This window comes from Pleurodeles waltl, chromosome 2_2 (genome assembly GCF_031143425.1).
Source record: "Pleurodeles waltl isolate 20211129_DDA chromosome 2_2, aPleWal1.hap1.20221129, whole genome shotgun sequence".
NCBI classification, from domain to species: domain Eukaryota; kingdom Metazoa; phylum Chordata; class Amphibia; order Caudata; family Salamandridae; genus Pleurodeles; species Pleurodeles waltl.
The window spans coordinates 963,896,679-963,917,548 of NC_090439.1; the positions used below are offsets into that span (position 1 = coordinate 963,896,679).

A 20,870-nucleotide genomic window follows, 5' to 3' on the forward strand; every position below is an offset into this window, starting at 1 on the left:
CTCAGTGGTGCAATTCTCTTTGCTCCCTCTAAGAACCATTTAATTACCAGAGCTGTGAACAAGCTTCTTCCTATGTGACCTCTTGGGTAGGCCACTATCACAGCTAAGTGTACTTTCAAAGATGCATATGTCAATCTGCATTCCAGTAGCTGTGCTAAATATTTTAAAACTGTTGTGTCCTTAGTGTTAGTAAGCCCCTCTTAAGACACCATAATGAGTAACGTTTGCATTTAGCAATGGAGAATTTCCTTGTTGGCTTTCTACCTTCTCTAATGACCGCCATTATGTTTTTTGATAGCTTCAGATGGCCGAATGCTAGGTCTTAAGCCATGCTGCCTGGGCTTAAAAGACTGGTTCTTGGTGTAGCACCCTTCCTTTGTCCGACAACAGGTCTTGATGACTTGGTAGTTTTATGATGTTCCCCGGTGCCATTTCATCTCACAAAACCATGACTGCCTCGTCAATTGAGGAATAATAAGTATTAGAGTGTCTTGTTTCTCCTGCATTTGTTCATCACTGTGCAATAGCAGTGTTGGGAGGGTAGGAGAAGCGCTTGAAAATGCCCCTGGCCAGTCAATTGACATGGCATTAGCTAGAGATTTGTTGTAGGTTAGTCGGGAAGTAAAGTTTCGGTATTTTGCGTTCCTTGGGGTTGCGAATAAATCTATTTCTGGAGTTCCCCAAATCCTGAAGGTTTTTTTTTTTTGCAGTACTAGACAAAGCTTAGTACTTCCACCTCATTGGCTAAAGTTTGGGTTGTTTCAAACTAGGTGTATATGCTACTAAATAAACACCAGTGTACTGGTATTTAAAGTTCCTAGAGATTTAAAGCCTGATGAAGGGGAATTATTTAAGCATGTGAATCAGTGAAAGACCTAATGCAGGAGCAGTGTCCTTTTTACAGGAGAAACTGTATCTAACCGTGAAGTCAAACTAAGAATAATGAACAACATTTTCAATAGGTTGTTTGCAGGTTTCTGGTGAACAGTGAACGTATTCTTCTACACATCAACATGTAACTCTATTCATCCTGTGGAACCTACTTGACACCTAAAATAAAGTTCATCCGGTTAAACATTTAAGGTAAATAAACACTGGCTAAGCCAAAAGTTATCACCTTTGAGAGCTACTGGTTATGCCGATGCTGTACAACATCAATTAGGTGAGGCTTAGCATGGTTTAAAAAACAAACAAAAAAAGTCCCTTCCTTCCCCAGAAGAATATATTTGAAAAAGAAGACTGTGCATATAGGGTGGGTGGGTGGGTGTGGGCGCACCCTATAGAGCACACAAACACACTAATGTATCTAAGCAGAAAGTCAAGAACATATTTTGAAGAGGCAGAACAAGTTAGGCAGCAAGTCTTTTCATATCCATGCCTCTTGATTAATCAGAACACTCTTGGAATCCAACTGCAAATACTACCTAGATCGATCCAGTTAGAGAAAAAATAGTGGGCAAATAGGTTCCACAAAACAGCCTGCACAGTTTGTAATGAACAAATGAGAAGCTTTATACATTCCATGATTGAATACATATTACATCTCAGCATAATGTCACCCATATTAAGCCTTTTTTATATTAATTCTTGAACTTAGAAAGGGTATCTTGCCAACATGACAGAAGTAACAGAGCACTGGCGAAACAGGTCTAAGGTTGCAAGCACTACTTGACACCTTGCTCTTTTTGCAAGTTAGCAACAGTAATCTGATACAAAGCTGGAAGCATTTTATTTGTACAAATCTAGCCTGTTCATAATCGATCTGTATGCTTCTGACAAACAGAAGGCTATCACTGTCTTTAACATTTTTATTTCCTGTGGTACGACAACCACACATTTCAAAAATTGATGTTTAAAGAATTAAAGTGACTTAAAGCTAATAGTATTCTTGTTCTGGAAAAGTCATCATGGAATGTTCTGTCAAGGAAAAGTGGGGTCTAGGCTGAAAGACGGGAAGAATCATTTCATGATTTACGTTAAATTACTCATACCCTAGAATAAAGGATGGACTTGTTCAACAAATTATGGCTCTACAGCTCACCAACCTTTTTTGGCAGACATGACTGCTAACAAGACTGATAATTTCCGGGTCTACAGATATGTCAAAGCTTAAGACTCAAACAATTTGTATACCAAAGAAGCTAAAGCAACATTTAAACCTCAAGATGGAAAAATCTTCATGCGTGTGGGATGAATATGCAAAGGTCATTCAATGATGCTTCACCCTCCTCTTATTAAGAGCATATCTAGCATTTAAGTTCCTATGCAAGTCAGATCTATACACTAATCTTGACCCCTGTTGTACCATCTGTAGGAAGCTGGCTCTGCATATATAGTATCTCAAAGCGAGTGTGCAGAGTCCACGGTTTCCCCAACAGGTTTGACAGAGGCAGTAACAGATAATACTAATGCTCCATTTGTGGTAGTGTGGTCGAGCAGTTAGACTTATCAGAAGATAGTGTTAAGCATTTGTTGTATACACAGGCAATTACAGAGCACACACTCAATGACTTAACTCCAGGCCAATAAGTTTTTATATAGCAAAATATTATTTTCTAAATTTATTTTAGCACCACAAGATTCAGATTGCCAGAAATACATTAAATGTAAGGTACTTGGCATAGGTATAGATAGAACTTTGAATAAAAACAGCAATGTACACAGTTTGGCATAAAATGGCAATAAGCTATTTTAAAAGTGGACACAGGGCAAAATTCAACAGTTTATGGGGGATGTAAGTACAGGATAGTTTGGGAGGTAAGTAAAGCAATTACAAGTTCAGTTTCCGGGGCATAGGCAGCCCACCGTTGGGGTTCAAGTCAACCCCAAACACCCAGCACCAGCAACACAGGGCCGGTCAGGCGCAGAGGTCAAAGAGGGGCCCAAGTAACAGGTGCCTAAGGAGAATAGAAGTGCTACAGTTCCAGTCTGCTAGCAGGTTAAGTAACTGCGTCCTGAGGGAGCAGACCAGGGTGGTGCAGTGTGCAAACAAGGCATCAGGTTTTGTCACTCAGACGATGCAGGCAGGGCACAGGAGGGCTTCTCGGGCCAGCCACAGACTGGGCAAAGTTGAGGTCCACCTGCTGGTCACTGCTGCACCAGTAGTTGGTTCTTCATTGGCCTGGGGGCTGAGGGTGCAGAGTGGTGGGGACTCACGCTTCTGGAGGGAGGAGAGAGCCACTTTAATGAAGGTTTCTTCTTGATGCTTTAGGCAGGGCCTCTGGCCACTGGAGTTTCTTGGTCCTTTGGAATTGCAGTGCAGTCCTCTGAGTCGGCAGAGGTCGCTGGGCCCGCAGGATGCGTCGCTGGTGCAGGTTCTTTAAGTCTGGAGACAGGCCAGTAGAGCTGGGACCAAAGCAGTTGTCTTCCTTCTTCCCTGCTGGGTTTTTAGGTCAGCAATCTTTCTTGCTAGGTCATCAGGAATCGGATTTCCTGGTTTCAGGGTCACCCCTAAATACTAGATTTAGGGGTGAGTTTAGGGCTGGTAGGCAATAGCCAATGGCTACTGCCTCTGAGGGTGGCTACACCCTCCATGTGCCTCCTCCCTTTGGGGAAGAGAAGAGGGGGTGCGGGGGGAGAGGGAGGGCGGTAGGTCCCTTATTCCTATTGGGCTAAGTCCTCCAAAGCAAGATGGAGGATTTTCTAAGGAGGGGGTCACATCAGTTCTGGTCACCTTAGAGGTGGACCTGGCTGCAGGGGTGACTTCTTGTTTTTCTCATTATCTCCTCCGGACTTGCCGCCAAAAGTGGGGGTTGTATCCAGGGGGCGGGCATCTCCACTAGCTGGAGTGCCCTGGGGCGTTGTAACACCAGGCTTGAGCCTTCCAGGCTCACCGCCAGGTGTTACAGTTCCTGCAGGGGGAGGTGTGAAACACCTCCACCCAGGACAGGCTTTGTTCCTGGTCACAGTGTACACAAAGGCACTCACCCCATGTGGCCAGAAACTAGTCTGGAAGTGGCAGGCTGGCAGACACTGGTCAGTTTAACACTAGCAGTTGTGCTGCCATGCAGGGGGCATCTCTAAGATGCCCTCTGTGTGCATTTCTCAAATCTCACACTGGCATCAGTGTGGATTTATTATGCTGAGAAGTTTGATACCAATCCTCCCAGTATTCTTTGTAGCCATTATGAAACTGTGGAGTTCATGTTTGACAGACCGTATACTCTTTATGGCTACCCTGCACTTACAATGTCTAAGAATTGGCTTAGACACCGTAGGGACATAGTGCTCATGCAGCTATGCCTTCACCTGTGGTATAGTGCACCATGCCTTAGGGCTGTAAGGCCTGCTAGAGGAGTGACTTACCTATGCCACAGGTATTGGGTGGTGGGCATGGCACTGAGGGGAGCGCCATGTCGACAGTCATTTTCTCCCCACCAGCACACACAGGCTGTGAGGCAGTGTGCATGTGATGAGTGAGGGTTCCCCAAGGTGGCATAAGACATGCTGCAGCCCTTAAAAACCTTCCCTGGCCACAGGGCCTTTGGTACCAAGGGTACCTTTCACAAGGGATTTATCTGTGTGCCAGGCCTGTTCAAATTGTGGAGACAAAGGTACAGTTTTAGGGAAAGAACACTGGTGCCGGGGCCTGGTTAGCAGGGTCCCACCACACTTTCAATCAAAGCTGATATCAACAAAAGGCAAAACGTTAGGGGGTAACCATGCCAACAGTGGCATTTTACTACACCATCTAAATGAGTAATGCCAGAAAGGACCTTCTACAGGGAAGCTCCAAGAGGATTAAAGTTCTCTCCTGAAAGCCAAACTTACCATATCAACTTGATTGTGCCTTTCAACTTGGTTGCTCTCTTCCTAGTAGATGCTAGGCAATTGCAATATTTTCTTTTGATAATTCTAAATGTGCATCAGCTAGTTTATGAGCAATTAGGCTCCAAGTTTCAACAATGGCAACGATTGGTAATGTATAAAGAATGTGTTTGAGAAAGGAAAATGAGTTCCAGAAAACCAAAATAAAAGTCAATAAAGTTCAAGTGAGAGCATCATTAGCACAAATTTCAAACATACAGTGATTTAGGAAAACATCTGAGAGGTTTCTTTTCTGCTGCCAGATAAGACGTAAGCTACAGGAATGGCATAAATTATGCAAATAGTCACTATGCAGAAAAAGTGACCTGATATTCAAAGGAAGCACATCAACGTATTCCACTTGTGCGGAGCATGATGCAACGGACACCATCCATCTCTACCTATTTCTTCTCCTCTAGGTGCCAATCAACTAAATGATGATTTTTAAGAACACCAGTTCCAATGTAGAATTGCCAGAAAGCAAACAAAAATAAGAACATGCTAAAATAAAACATGGCACAAGCAACAGTTTGTCAAGTAACCCAGTGGCATTTGTGACATTAATATAAATGTATTTTAGCCACATCACTATGCTTTGTTGTATGCAATTTCACTGTGTTCTGCTAGACAAACAGCCCTGGTATTTAATAATTGTGCCAGGTTGTTCAACACCAGGAAGATTCCTTGGTGGTCCAGCCATTTCCAGAGGCAAGGACCTCCTGGCACAAGATCTGTGAGCCCACATCACGCTGCTTGTTGCAACACCATATGGCGATGGTTTTGTCTGTGAGCACATATACAAGCCTCCACTTGATAGATGAAAAGGAGGCTTTCAGTGCCAAGTGGAAGGCCCTCAGCTCCAGAAGGCAGATATTAAGCTGGGACTCCACAGGCAATGAGAGGCCTTGATCTCCACCTGAAATCAGAAGAGATGCATCAGCAACCACTGTCCACTCTGGGTGGGGAAGAGACAGGTATGATGCTGAACCAATATCAACCAGTAACCACCACTACAGATCTTCTGCAGTCTCCCACAAAATCTGAACATTGATAGAGGTTCCCTTGAGGCTGGGTCCACTGAGACTTTAAATCAGTCTGCAGAGCTCATGTATGCCACATGGTGTGCACAATGAAGGCACCCATTAGTCCCAACAACCTCAGAGCCGATCTCACTGAAATCCTGGACGGAGGCCGAAAGATCGGGATCATAGCTTGAATGTCTTGGATATTCTGTTCAGTTCCTTGCCTTTACCCCGCAGAGTGAAGAGCTTGGATGAAAAGGAAAGTGAGGGGAAGTCAGGTCTGAATGCCGCACGTTGATAGTGAATCCCAGATGACAGTCACCGTAGTCTGGAAGTGGTTGACTACTTCCTGGGACAAGCCAGTCTTCAACAGTCAGTTGTGGAGGTAGGGGGAAGGCTGGCACTTCTGACCTCCAAAGGTGTGCTACCACCACAGCTATCCATTTTGTGAGCGCCAGAGGGGTACTGGTGAAACCCAAGGGTAGCACAACTAAATGAGAATTCTCCCGTCCCACCATGAACCGCAGATAAAGTTGACAGGCATGTCTAAAACAGGACTAAGGACTCCATTCTTTTTGGGCACCAGAAAGGGGTGGAATTACTCAACCACATCCTATTGCTGCCGTTGGGCAAAAGGGCTAGCACTTCTTTCCGCAAAAATATAAATGGTCCTCAGTCAGTAATGGGGTGGCAGGTGTGACAGCATGGAAAGGAAGGGTAGGACATAAGTCTTCTGAGCAATATGCAGAACCCATCTGTCTGATATTATGGCCTGCCAACTCATCAAGAATTGCCATACCCCGCATTCCAACAGATGGCTGTACTTCACTAACGGCATGCTAAAGGGTTTTAGCAGGTGAAGCTTCAGGGGTGTTGGTGGACCGAGTGGTCCGTTGACCTTGACCATAGGGGCAAAACAGCCTCGACTGAACTGCTGAGGATATTTTGAAAGTTGGATTGGTTTTGGTTCCAGTTTAATCATGAAAACTCTGAAGACGTTACTCTTTTTTGCGGGGGCTTTTCAGGTTAGAACAATGGTTGGAAACACCATTGTTCTGAGCTTTTCAAGCATTGAGCAGACTTTAATAAAACAAAAAACAAGTCCAAATGAAATGGGAGCAGGCCAAAGACTAGCGGAATGCATTTTATTATTGTATGCTTGTTTTGATCCATGAAATTAAACACAAATTAATTTTACAAAATGACAGCAACCTTCAAATAGAAGCCAATTCTTACTTACCAAAATCATTCTCCTGAAGTATGTTTATATTAGCCACTTCTTCTCTCATTGTTATCTCTTCAACTCTGCTCTGGTTTAAGCTGAACTGCTGAGCCACATCAATGTCACTAAAATAATTTAAAAAAAGAATATGAAATATTGGTAATTTCAGCATTGAAATGGATGAGATTTAAAACCAGGAGACTGAAATTCATACTTACCTGTAAGCTTCTAAATTTATTTATTATCTCGTTACAAATCACAACGTAGGCTTTTCTACAACTTTCTAAATAGGAGTGTAGGAAGGTGGCTCTGTATATACTATCTCAAAGTGAGAGATAGTGTGCACAGAGTCCAAGGGTTCCCCTTAGAGGTTGATAGTGGCAAAATCAGATAATTCTAATGCTCTATTTTGTGGTAGTGTGGTCGAGCAGTGTAGGCTTATCAGAGGGCAGTTTTAAGCATTTGTTGTACACACACAGTCAATACATGAGGAACACACACTCAGACTTAACTCCAGGCCAATAGTTTTTAAATAGAAAACTATATTTTAATTTATTTTAGAACTACAAGATTTGAAGTAAATACATAAAATGCAAGGTACTCCACACAGGTAAGTAAGGAACTTTGAGTTAAAGCAGTACAACACACAGTGTAGGTTAAAATGGCAATAAGCTATTTTAAAAGTGGACACAGTGCAACAATCAACAGTTCCATGGGGAGGTAAGTATGGTTAAGTTTCTGAGGTAAGTAAAGCACTTACACAGTCAGTCTCCTGGGCATAGGCAGCCCACCGTTGGGGGGTTCATGGCAACCCCAAAGTCACAGCACCAGTAACACAGGGCCGGTAAGGTGCAGAGGTCAAAGGAGGGCCCAAAACACATAGGTGCCTATGGAGAACAGGGGTGCTCCGGTTCGGGTCTCTGGCAGGTAAGTACCTGTGTCCTCGGGCAGCAGACCAGGGAGGTTTTGTAGAGCACGGGGGGGGCCCAAGGGGTGGTTATCTCCACTAGCTGGGATGCTCTGGGGTGCTGTAACAAAAAGGCATGAGCCTTTGAGGCTCACCGCCAGGTGTTACAGTTCCTGCAGGGGGAGGTGAGAATCACCTCCGCCCAGTACAGGCTTTCCTCTTGGCTACAGAGTGACAAAGGCACTCTCCCCATGAGGCCAGAAACTCGCCTGGTTGTGGTAGGCTGGCAGAAACTGATAAGCCTAGCACCAGGAGTTGGACTGGTATTCAGGGGGCATCTCTAAGATGCCCTCAGTGTGCATTTTACAATAAATCCTACAGTGGCATCAGTATGCATTTATTGTGTTGAGAAGTTGGATACCAAACTTCCCAGATTTCAGTGTAGCCATTATGGAACTGTGGAGTTTGTGTTTGACAAACTCCCAGACCATATACTCTTTATGGCTACCCTGCACTTACAATGTCTAAGGTTTTGCTTAGACACTGTAGGGGCATAGTGCTCATGCACATGTGCCCTCACCTGTGGTATAGTGCACCCTGCCTTAGGGCTGGAAGGCATGCTAGAGGGGTGACTTACCTATGCCACAGGCAGTGTGAGGTGGGCATGGCACTCTGAGGGGAGTGCCATGTCGACGTAGACATTTTCTCACCACCAGCACACACAAGCTGTGAGGCAGTGTGCATGTGCTGAGTGAGGGGTCCCAGTGTGGCATAAGACATGCTGCAGCCATTAGAGACCTTCCCTGGCAACAGGGCCCTTGGTACCAGGGGTAATATTTACAACGGACTTATCTGTGTGCCAGGGCTGTGCCAACTGTGGGAACAAAGGTACAGTTTAGGGAAAAGAACACTGGTGCTGGGGCCTGGTTAGCCAGGTCCCACCACACTTTCAATCATAACTGGCATCAACAAAAGGCATAATGTCGGTGGTGGGGGGGGGGGGGGGGGGGGGGGGGGGGGGGGGGAAACCATGCCAAGGAAGGCATTTCCTTACAATGACTCAGTAAGCAAGCCAAGCCAAATACTCAACACAAAACAATGTTTAAAACCTACAAATGGGAGCCCCCTGAAAAAGAAAAAAAAAAAAATTGTATCTGGATGCAAAGCAGCAAAGTGGAAGAGAATCTGTGCCTACAAAAAAGGAATGTGAGTGACGTTTAAAAAAAAAAAAAAAAAAAAAAGGAGCAAAATTCAAATACATAAATATACACATTAGCAAACCTTGGCGACTCAACCCATTATAAAAAGCTACATATAAGTCAATGATACCCTGTGCTGGGAAGGATGGAGTCTTTAAAGATATATCTGCTCCCGAAATTCTTCAGCTATGTGAACACCTTTGATTCCAATCAAAGTAACGGCTTAGCTTAAAAGACATCTGCAAGTACATAAGGGAAACCAAATGTAACGTCTCAAACAGGAGTGAGATTTTACAAATAGATAAACGTAATGGTGAGATGACCTATTATATAACTATAGCTGAATTTCTACTCCACTGGACTCGCACCAATGTCATACTGTTAAGATGCGTACGGCATGTATTCTGTCACTGAAACCTACATGTGCTGCCTGGTTCAAGCACCTTTACATCCTGGTCTCAAGAAGTCAGTGATATGGAAAATCAGTAAGGTACAAGTTACTTACCTTCGGTAACAATATATCTGGTAGAGACATTCTAGTTGCAGATTCCTTAGGTCTGAATTTCCCCAGGTGTCAGACTGGACGCAGAGATATTTTCTTTGCACAGTACCCCTGCAAGCCGTTCGGTGGAGTTGGTCGACTCCGCGGATGTCGTGGTCATATATAGGCACCACCCTGGCGTGCGGACGTCTGTTTCTTTTAACGACTTTCCACACCAGTAGCGCGGAGCCATCAAGAACACTGAGAATGGTGTACCAAAACTAGGGCCCTTAGAGGGAAGTTCCAGTCTCCAGAAATCAGTTTGCTGTGCGTGAAGGATGGGCAGGTTGGTAAGGAATCAGCAACTAGAATATGTCTCTACCAGATATATCGTTATCAAAAGGTAAGTAACTTGTACATCTGATAGAGGCTTCTAGTTGCAGATTCCTTACCTTTGAATAGATACCTGAGCAATACCATCCCCAGTGGTGGGCTGCGAAGTAAAAGACGACACCAAAAAGTCCTGCAGGACCGAACGGCCAAAATAGCAGTCCCTGCAGACCTGACTGTCCAGGCAGTAGTGCTTGGTGAACGTATGTAAGAACACCCACGTTGCGGCCTGACAGATATACAGGACTGGAACTCCTCATGTTAAGTGGTAGCAGCAGTTGCTCTGGTTGAATGAGTGTGCAAACCATCAGGGGGTTGCTTTTTTGCCAAAGCGTAGCACATCTTGATGCAGAGGACTGCCCATTATGAGACGGTCCTCTTCCGCATCGCCTTCTCTTTCTTTGCACCCACATATCCCACAAAGAGTTGATCGTCCACCCAGAATTCTTTGGTATGATCTAAATAGAACGCCAACTTTCTTTTTGGATCCAGATGTTGGAGTCTCTCCTCCTCATGAGAGGATTGTGGGGGTGCGTAAAAAGTAGGCAAGGTGATAGATTGGCCTACATGAAAAGGTGCTACCACTTTGGGAAGAAAGGAAGCCCTGGTACGAAGCAACACTGTCAGGATGCACTGCTAGAAATAGTGGTTTTGAAGAAAGAGCCTGAAGCTCACTTACTCAGCAAGCAGAGGTGATGGCTGTTTTAAGGGTTAAAAGCCGTAATGGACAGCTGTGGAGCGGCTCGAAAGGGGCACACAAGGTATTTGAGGTCCAAGCTCAAATCCCACTGGGGTATGATTAACAGGACAGGAGAAAACATGAGTGAGGCCTTTAAGAAATCTCCCACCCCCCCTTAAGAAGGCAGAGACGGCAGACAACCTTTGGGGGTGCCCAGAACAGAGCCCTGCTGGGCAAGAGAGAATAAAGAGGAGATTTCTTCCAATAACAGGCATTTACCGTTTTGGAGGAGGGACGCCTGGCTGCCACGATGACATCACAAACTTCGGGTGGAAGGTCAAAAGTTGTCAACTGCTGCCGCTCAATCTCCATTCAAGGAGGTGGAGACTGGACAGGTTTGGGTGGATAACCGTCCCCCGCTGCTGCAACAGAAGATCCTCCCGAAGGGGAAGTAGGATTAAAGGATCGATGGCCATGCTTAAGAGCTCGGGATACCAGACTCTTCTTGCCCAGTCCAGAGCCACCAAGATGACTTCGGCCCAGTCTTGCCTGATCTTCTGAACTCTGGGTAGAACTGGTATTGGCAGGAAGGCGTACAGGAGGCACAAGTTCCACTTGTGATGAAAAGCTCCACCGAGCGAGTGCCGCCTTGGAAATTCCAACGCTCAAGACAGCCGACATCTCCGCCTCTCCCATGTGGCCGCCCCATCCCAGGAGTGATGCATCTGTCACTACTGTGAGGTGTGGTTGGGGGAAGGAAGAGTGATTGTTCATTGACCCAATCTGGATTCAACAACCACCACTGCAGGTCTTTCGCAGTTCCCTCCGAAATCTGAACCATGTCAGAGTGATGCTGTGCCCACTGGAACTTCAGGTCCCACTGCAGAGCCAGCATATGCCATCTGGCATGTTGGACCAGCAGGATGCAGGAGACCATGAGGCCCAGCAGCCTCAGTCATTCTCACCAAAATCCAGGATAGCGGCTGAAACATTGGCATCATAGCCTAAATATCCTTGACTCACTTTTCAGGAGGATAAGCCCAAAACTGCACTGTGTCCAGAACAGCTCTGATGAAAGAGCGTCTAAGAGGGAGTCAGGTGTGACTTCGGCACATTGATAGTGAACCCCAGTGAATTCATGAGGTTCACTGTAGACTGAAGGTGGGAGATAACTTTCTGGGGTGTGTCCGCCTTCAACAGCCAATCGTGGAGGTAGGGGGATGACTGGGACCTGTAACCTGCGCAGATAAGCTGCAACCACTACCATCACTTTCGTGAACACCCAAGTGGCACTGGTAAGGCCAAAGGGGAGCACAGTAAATTGAAAGTGCTTGTGACCTACCACGAATCGTAGGTAATGTCTATGGGCCGGCCGGCCATATGGAAATAGGCATCCTGCAAGTCCAACGCAACCATCCAGGCTCCAGGGCAAAAGGGACCTCAGGTTAACACCTTGAACTTCTATTTCTTGAGGAAGAGACTGAGGGACCAGAGGTCTAGGATAGGGCGAAGACCCTTGTCCTTTTTGGGCACCAAAAAAGTAGCAGGAATAGCATCGACAACCTACTTCTGGCACAGGGACCCTCTCTATGGCTCCCTTGGCCAAGAGAGCATTGACTTCCTCGCGGAGAAGTGCCAAATGATCCTCCGACAGGTGATGGAATGATGGTGGCACGACTGGAAGAGAAGTCTCGAAGGGAAGGGAGTAGCCCCTTTGCACGATCTGTGAAACCTACCTGTCCGTGGTAATGGATTGCCAGTGGGGCAGATTATGGCGAATTCTGTAGCCAACTGGTCCCAGATGTACCAACAGACTAGGAAGGTTTTGAGGCAAAGGAGGGGGTGGAGGTGGACTGGACAGCCAGCTGACTCCCTGATCCACAAGCTCAGTGGATCCCGCATCTATGCAGGGACTGTACAGCATGTGCGGCTCGGTGGCACTGAGGAAATGGGCGCGGTTGGGTGCCCATTCCATAGCCACGAAAGGAGTTAGAGGGGGACTGAGGTGGGCGAGAAGTGGCTGCGAGGCCATTCGACCGAGCCGTAGCGCAGGAATCCTTAAAAGCTCGAGCACAGATTCAGCCTGGTCGCCGAAGAGACAAGTGCCATCAAAGGGCACGTCCATCAAAGATTGCTGGACATCTCCCAAAAAGCCAGACGCCCTCAACCAGGCCTGGCGTCTCAGTGCCACCGTCGAAGCAACCCATCTGCATAGTGAGTCAGTCGTATCCAGTCCACAACAGATCATGAACTTGGCTGCATCTCTCCCATCTGTCATGGCTTGGGAGAGAATGTTCTGGGCCTCTTCTGGAACTTGAGGTAGCACTTGCATGACCGTATCCCAGAGAGTATGGAAATAGAGTCTCAAAAGGCATGCAGTGTTCACAGACTGCAGCGCTAGACTGGCAGAAGAAAACATCCTTAAATTGTCCAGTGTTTTTGATTCCCTATCCAGGGGAGTGGTAGGGAATGCGCCAGAGGATGAAGAAGCCTGGAAGACAAGCCTCTCAGGCGTAGGGTGTTGGGTAAGGAAATTTGGGTCATTCGGCGCAGGCCGATGGCAGGAGGCAATCCTATTCACAGGAGCACTTGTGCTGGGTTTGGACCTAGTCCCCAGAGGGACGTCAATAAGTGCTTCATTGAAGGGAATAAGGGGTTCTGAGCTGGAGGCCCCAGGCTGAAGCACTTCGGTGAGGAAGTTAGGCCTGACCTCCACAGAAGGAAGCTTGAGGTTTAAAACCTCAGCCGCCTTTCTCACCACTACGGAATAAGACGCTCACTCCTCCATAGCCACAGTACGGGAATAGAACATACCAGTGTCAGGGAGGTGTCCAACCCACTGGCATCACCCAAATCCTGTACCCAGTTTAGGCTCAAGCTGGTCTTTTAAAAGATCGAGCAATCCCTCTACACTATCCCCCTATCCATACCCATAGTAATAGGGTTCTGAGTCAACCCTGGGCACAGCAGGGCCTACGGAAAACTAAATTGGTGTTGAGTGACATTGTTCCAGCTCCGGGTCGTCGGGAATGAGTATAGGGTCAACAGATTGAGGGCCTAATCGTCACCAGGAGGGTCAACATCTGACCAGACACTGGGGAAGGACGCGTTGGCACAACCAGCATCAGGAAGAAAGCTGATCCTGAGATGCACTCCGGAGTCAGGGGCGAAGTTGCAGAGGGTGGGTGAGACTGCCCAAATGAGGCGCATGGCCTCACAGAACTCCAAGTGTGGCAGAGATAGCCCCGGCTCCTGGAAATTCGGGGAGGCGCTAAGCGGACCCAGACTGAGGCTCAGAGGATGGAGGGATAGAGCATCTAGGCTCTTCCCACGTCGCGGCGTGCAAGTGACAAGGCGAAGTCAAAGAATGTTTCGCCTTCTTCGACTTGATCTCCCGACCTTCCTCTCGAACGGAACTGTGAACGACACGTAGTCGAGTGTCAGGCTGCCATGAGATTCAGGGACCGCTTTTCAAAGCTTTCGGGTTCTTGGCCCTACACACAGAGCATGACTTTGGGTTGTGGTCGCGCTCCAGACACCAGAGACACACGAGGTGCGGATCTGTCAGCTCTTCTACGGATCTGCGCGTAGTGTGGCACGGAAAGAAAAGAACTGACGTTCGCATGCTCGGGGTGGCACCTATATACAACCACGACGTTATCACGGCGACCATGACACCAACGACACCCGAGTCGACCGACGCCACCCAAGGGGTACTGCTCGAAGAAAGAAAAAAAAAAAGAAAAAAAATCTTCTGATCCAGTCTGATGCCTGGGGAAATTCAAAGGTAAGGAATCTGCAACTAGAAGTCTATCAGATGTGGGAAGTGAATAATATGGTACTCTGATGTTCATGATAGATTGTATACGGTTACAAGGGTGTGTCTAGCTGAACGCCTCAAGCAATTTGGGTACACCATTTGGGAGGAATGTTCACAGTTAAGTTCAAAGTATGAAGATAAACAGATTGTGTCCTGTTAGGGTACGAGGTAACCTTCATATTCTGTTCAACAGTAATTTGATCTGGCCATCAACCTTATTTTAGCAGATACCAAGCCAAAGATAAAAAAAAAAAAGTACTTTTTACATTTTATCCATTTGCAATTATCTGAGTCATTATACCCTCAAGAGGCAGCACTGCAGTGTATGGTATTGGGTATTTGATAATGCTTTCTTTCAGCAGTAGCCCAATATCTGCATTTATCAATCTTTTTAATTTGTTCCACCTCAGAGTTTGAGACATTGGGAGACGAACGTTAGGACATCAAGAGTTCTATTACACCCCTTCCTCATATATAGAAGGCTCATCCACCTACCTTGAGGCTCACTGCAGTTGTGCTGCTAGGTAATGCATCTCAAAACCAAGGACTGCCATTCTTCCCTTTTGCATGGGCAGTTGCAACTTGGATAACGTAATTCTACGCCACGCCACTCCACATATTAGACCAACTCATATACAATCAATTTCCCGAAACAGATCTGAGCAGAAACAGGGGCGTCAGTTTTTTAGGTTTCGCCTACACAGCGTTTCAATTGCGGCAAAATCTTTGTGGTAGAAAAAAAAAAAGTTACTGTAACTTTTATTCATGCAGTTGGACACAGGTCTGTTGTGTCAGAGCCTTCTTCAAAAACCTCTACACAAAGAAAATATGTGCACATCACAGATGGAACTTAATTCGTAGCCAAATCTCTATCTGGCACGGTATGGGGCAAGAAGGTTACTTTACAGAAATACGGATGCCTAATTTGTGACCCTTTTGACCTTCTACTGAAGCAGAGTTACAATTGTGGAAATGAGATTTTAATCATCTCAAAAAAAGATAGCAATCTAGATTCCGTATTTTTCAGCTGTAATTCCCTTGTGCACAATCGGGACCTGTACATCTAGATGTTGCATGAACTGGGAATGATTTATAAGTACTCCAGGTGAGACCATCGGAGCTTAAATCATACATGCATCACTTGTCTAGACGCTGAAAGTGACCCCTCCACAGAGTGGCACTGATTACGTGAAATCAAAACATCTTCATAACTATAAACATAGCAGCCATCTTGAAAGAAATAATTAACCCCTCAGGTGCAAGGGACGAAAGAGTTATGTCCTGCACCCGGCCTCAGGGGGGTGGAGCGCTGGCGCTACCCCCGAGGGCATAGGCAGGGCTGGAAAGGTAGTCACTTCCCCTTCCACACACCCCCACCCCCCAAAATCAAATGAAGTCAGCGCACCCCCCCAAGGGTGGATAGCGGGGGACTTTTGGGAAGATCCCCTCCTCCCTCCCCCCTCCTTGGGGCCAGATTGAGAGAGTCTGTGTAAGTCTGTCTCCCCTTAGGCAAAGGATTCAGCACAGTACTGGTGACCATTTCTGGGGGCATAATATTTTACACTGTTTCTGCCCATCTGTCCCAGAGACCACTAGACAAGGGAAAATTTTGAAATGTTTGGTGGTGGGGTGTCTCTCAACTGGCGAAGTATTTGCATTTGTGATTAGAACAGTTTATTTCTCTTTTTTGTTCTAGTTCAAAGCTTTCGCTTCTTTTTCTGTGGCTCGTTTACGCAGTAGTTGACCTGCGGTTTGCGTAGTTGCATGTTTTAGGTAAGTAAATTTACTCCAAAGGAGTGTTGTTGGCATGCATGAATGACATGTTTGTAGGTGGTGTACTAAATGCAGGACTGTGTGAGAAATGGTCCTTAGATTTGTGCACAATTATATTTGTGTTGTCTTATGTCTAATATGCTTTTCTTTTTTCTTTTTAGTAGGATATCATTGGTGATTGCTTTGTCTGTGCAGAGTAGTTGCTGGTAAGTCTAGCTTTTTCAGGTAAGTGAGGAGTATAGTTTGAGTACATAACTCTTTGTGATAAAGCCACACTTTGTTTATTACTTATTTTAGACAGTGCTGGTTGTTGGCACATTTGTCATGTTTCACTTCTTAGAAAGGATCATGACTAGCCGCAGAGTGACTGCTCTGCAGGTTGTTTGCATGCTTTTTGAGTCATCTTCAGACCAGGATTATGAGACGGACTCTGCATCTGAGGCAGAGGAGGAAGAGAGATTCTGGCAGGGAGATTTCTGTCCAAGAGGAGTCTTCTGATGAGGAAGCCACTCAGTGCAGATGAAGGGCTTGTTTTCGAGGAGGACATTGATGTGCTAATGGTGCAGCAGCCAGCGCTCAAAGGCTTCCCACTGGAAGACCTGACACCTGGGTTGCCCCAAACATGGAGCTGCCACAGTTGCCTGCCATTCCTAGTCTCCCAGGGTGTAGAGTAAATACGGAAAACTTTTTGCCTGTCAATTTCTTGGAGTAGTTTATTGACGATGTATTTTTGGAAGAGATTGTTGAGCAGACTAATTTGTATGCAGAGCAGTATTTGAGGGACTACGCTGCCAGACTTAGGCCTCAGTCTAGCGCTACCTATTGGATTCCCACAAATTTGGAAGAGATGCAAAAGTTATTGGGTTTGACTTTTTTTGATGGGGTTGATAAGCACTGGCTTTTTATTGGTCTACTAGTCCCTTGATGGCAATGGCTATATTTCCTATAACAATGACTAGTAAATCAGTATTTGCTTCTTCGGATGCTCCATTTTGTTGACAATGTTTTAGCCTTGCCATGAGATCACCCCGATTGTGACTGTCTTTTTAAGACTAGGCCTGTCCTTGACCATTTTGTAGATCGGTTTTCAGAGGTAATGTGCCAGGCAAAGAAATAAGTGTGGGCGAGACTTTGGTCCTGTTCAAGGGTTGTTTGGTTTTTAGGCAGTACATTCCTAGCAAGAGGGTACGGTACTGAATTAAATTGTATATGCTGTCTGAAAGTAGTACAAGATAGGTTTATAATTTCCAGGTCTACACTGGTAGGGATTACAGTATTTTTAATCGGAAGACTTGGTGGGTCTTGCTGGGTGGAAGGGAATTTGTGGCTCCTCTCAGATTCTAGAACTTTGTGTCACCGACATCTGAGGAAAATGTGTTTTTTTGTTGCCACATTGAGGTTTGCAAAGGATTCTGGGAAACTGAACCTGGTGAGAGCCCCACAAGTCACCCCATCCTTGATTCCTCTAGGTGTCTAGTTTTCAAAAATGCACAGGTTTGGTATGTTTCTCTAGGTGCTGGCTGAGCTAGAGGCCAAAATCCACAGCTAGGCCCTTTCCAAAAAACACATTTCAATGTAAAAATATGATGTGTCCATGTTGCGTTTCCATTCGCAGGCATTAGGCCCACCCACGCAAGTGACTTGGGGGAACACAGAATAGCAGAACAAGTATTACTGCCCCTTGTCTTTCTCTACATTTTTTCCTTCCAAATGTTAGTGTGTAAAGAACAAGTCTACTTGAGAAATGCCCTGTAATTAACATGCTAGTACGGGGACCCTAGAATTCAGAAAGGTGTTAATAACCACTGCTTCGCAACACCTTATCTTCTGCCCATTTTGGAAATACAAAGGTTTCCTTGATACCAATTTTTCACTCTTTATATTTCAACAAATTAATTACTGTATACCCAGTACAGAATGAAACCTCATTGCAAGGTGCAGCTCCTTTTTTGGCTCTGGGTACCTAGGGATCTTGATGAAACTACAAGCCCTATATATCCCTGCAACCAGAAGAGTCCAGCAGACGTAACAGTGTATTGCTTTTGATAATCTGACACGGCAGGGAAAAGATAAGATTAAAACGTGGAGAAAAATGGGTGTTTTTTTTTCACCTCAATTTCAATTTTTTTTTTATTTCAGCTGTTATTTTCTGTAGGAAAACCTTGTAGGGTCTACACAAATGACCCCCTGCTTAATTCAGATTCAGCATTGGTTTCATACCCATTTCTGTCACTAACTGGAAGGAGGCTAAAAGCACAAAAAAATAGTAAAAATGTGGCATGTTCCAGTAAAATGCCAAACTTGTGTTTTCTGATTCAAGTCTGGCTGCTCCTGAAAGCTGGGAAGATGGTGATTTTTTTTGGGGGGGGAGGGGGAGAGAAAATAAAAAATTAAGAGCCTTCTCCTGCAGCCCTCCCCCCAATTTAAAAAATAAATAATTGGGCTCCTTCAGAGGAACCCACAAACTTGGGTACCTCTAGAATTCCTAGGATGTAAAAAATATAAAATAATAAAAATTAAAAAAAAAGGACAATATTTGGCATGGGTAGCGTATGTGGACAAAAAATGATGAGGGCCTAAGCGCGAACTGCCCCAAGTAGCCAACAAAAAGGCCTGGCACCTGAGGGGGAAAAGGCCTGGCAGCGAAGGGGTTAAATAAATGCACTAACAGCAGGCTAAATAGGTTAAAAGTCACCAGGTGACAGGGGTAGAGACCTGCAAACTAGAAGGCTAAGTGAACTCCCGATTCCCATAAGGATCCACTAGACAACCCGCCCCACCTCCCCAAAAAACAGAAAAGACAGACCATGCCGAACCAACCACTAGATAGCAGAATACTTAAAATTTTGCATGGCCGAAGAGGCAAAATGCCCTTCTCAATCAACCCAACTGTCCAGACAGTAGTACTTCGTAAATGTATGATTTGACACCTAAGAAGCAATCTGACAAATAATGGTAACAGGCGTGCATTGTGCCAACCCAGTGGTAGCAGCCCTGGCTTTGGTAGAATGAGCCCACAAACTTGCCAGAGTTTTCTTGGCCAATGCGTAGCAATTTTAATGCACACCATGATCCATCAAGAGATTGCCCTCTTCTGCACTGCTAAGTTGTTTTTCGCTCCAGCGAATCCCACAAACTATCTTGAGAGGGAGGTGCTACATTGGATAACTATGCAACAGCTCAAAAGGAGTACACATTATTAATGTGGGGGTAGAAACATGTTGCAAACCTTTAAAAAAAAAAAAAGAAGAAAAAAAAACACAACAGGTGATTTTAACAAATGTGGCTGATCAGTCAACAGCAAAAACGACAAAAGAGCCAAAAAGTAAACCTTAGATGTAACCAAAGCAAGGCCTTGCTGGGCTAGGAACAACCCAAAAAGCAATACTTTGGGATAGTTTGATGGGCGTGAGGGTGATCTGACTGAGATCGGTTATCCCACTGATTGCTAGGGTTGATTCGTCTGATCTGGCTGGATAAGAGTGTCCCCTTTCCTAACTCACCGCTCCTTGTGCATCCCCTCCTGAGTTGCGCACTCGGTCGCAGAGAACGGCTCCTTTTGACAGAAGAACCCATATCCAGTTCCACTCTAGGCAAAATGTGTATCAGAGTGAGACACATTGAAATCTCCAACACCAAAAACTGATTACATTGCGCATACTCTGCGGCAACTAATAGATCAAGCTAGGATTATCCCCATTTATGGAGGAGACCTTGTGTCATCTCTAGATTAACTGCAAGTTGTGATCCATTAGGCATCAGTGTCAGAACTCGTCCGTACTGGCATATAGAGCGCCTGCCAGGTGGTGCACCACCGAGTATAAGCCCTTGTCCACTGGGGCACTTAAGAGAATGAGCGCCTTCTGGCAAAGGAGCCACAACCACAGCTCTGTTTGTTGCAATACCTCGTGGCTGTGATGCTGTCCGTGAGCACTTCCACCAACCTACTTTTGATGGATGGTGGAAGAACTCCAAAACCAAGCAGATCACCCACAGCCATCTCCAGAAGGTTGATGTGGAGCCCAGACTCTGCCATAGACAAGATGCACCTGATCTCCATTTTATCCAAATGCCTGCTCCAACCCAGAAGAGACGCACGGGTCACCACTGATAGCTCTGGGCAGGCTAGGGAGAGGGGGTTCTGCCACTGACTCAATCAAGGTCACCCTAGGGGCACTGGTGAGACCAGATGGGAGCAAAGCAAACAGAAAATACTCCAGCCTCACTGTAAACAGCAGATGTCACCTGCGGGCCTGCAGGAGACGATGTGTAAATTATCCTACAGGTCCAACACTACCATTCAGCCTACATGGTCGTGAACAGACAAGACTTCGGCCTGGATGAGTCCTACATCAGGAAGACAGAGGGTGAAGAGCTAAATGAAAACAATGGCATATGTCTTTCTGCATCAGAAAAATAACAGAAGTAACAACTAAAGCCCACTTCTGATGCCAGCACCCTATCTTCTGAGGATGGTGAGGTGAGAAGCATTTGTAGGGTGTAACCCTGCTGGACAATCTGTAGAACCTACCTATCTGACATTATTGATAGCCACCTTGGCAGAAAATGTC

The 20,870-nt window shown here is 45.7% G+C and overlaps 1 protein-coding gene across 1 annotated transcript in view; it reads right to left on the reverse strand.

The window, feature by feature from the left end:
• Positions 1-20,870, reverse strand: part of RAD21 (RAD21 cohesin complex component) — a 205,049-nt gene that overhangs the window by 80,376 nt on the left and 103,803 nt on the right. The window contains exon 5 of the mRNA XM_069220648.1: positions 7,069-7,175. Coding sequence (XP_069076749.1) covers positions 7,069-7,175 — 107 coding nt within the window. The remainder of the gene's footprint in view (positions 1-7,068; positions 7,176-20,870) is intronic.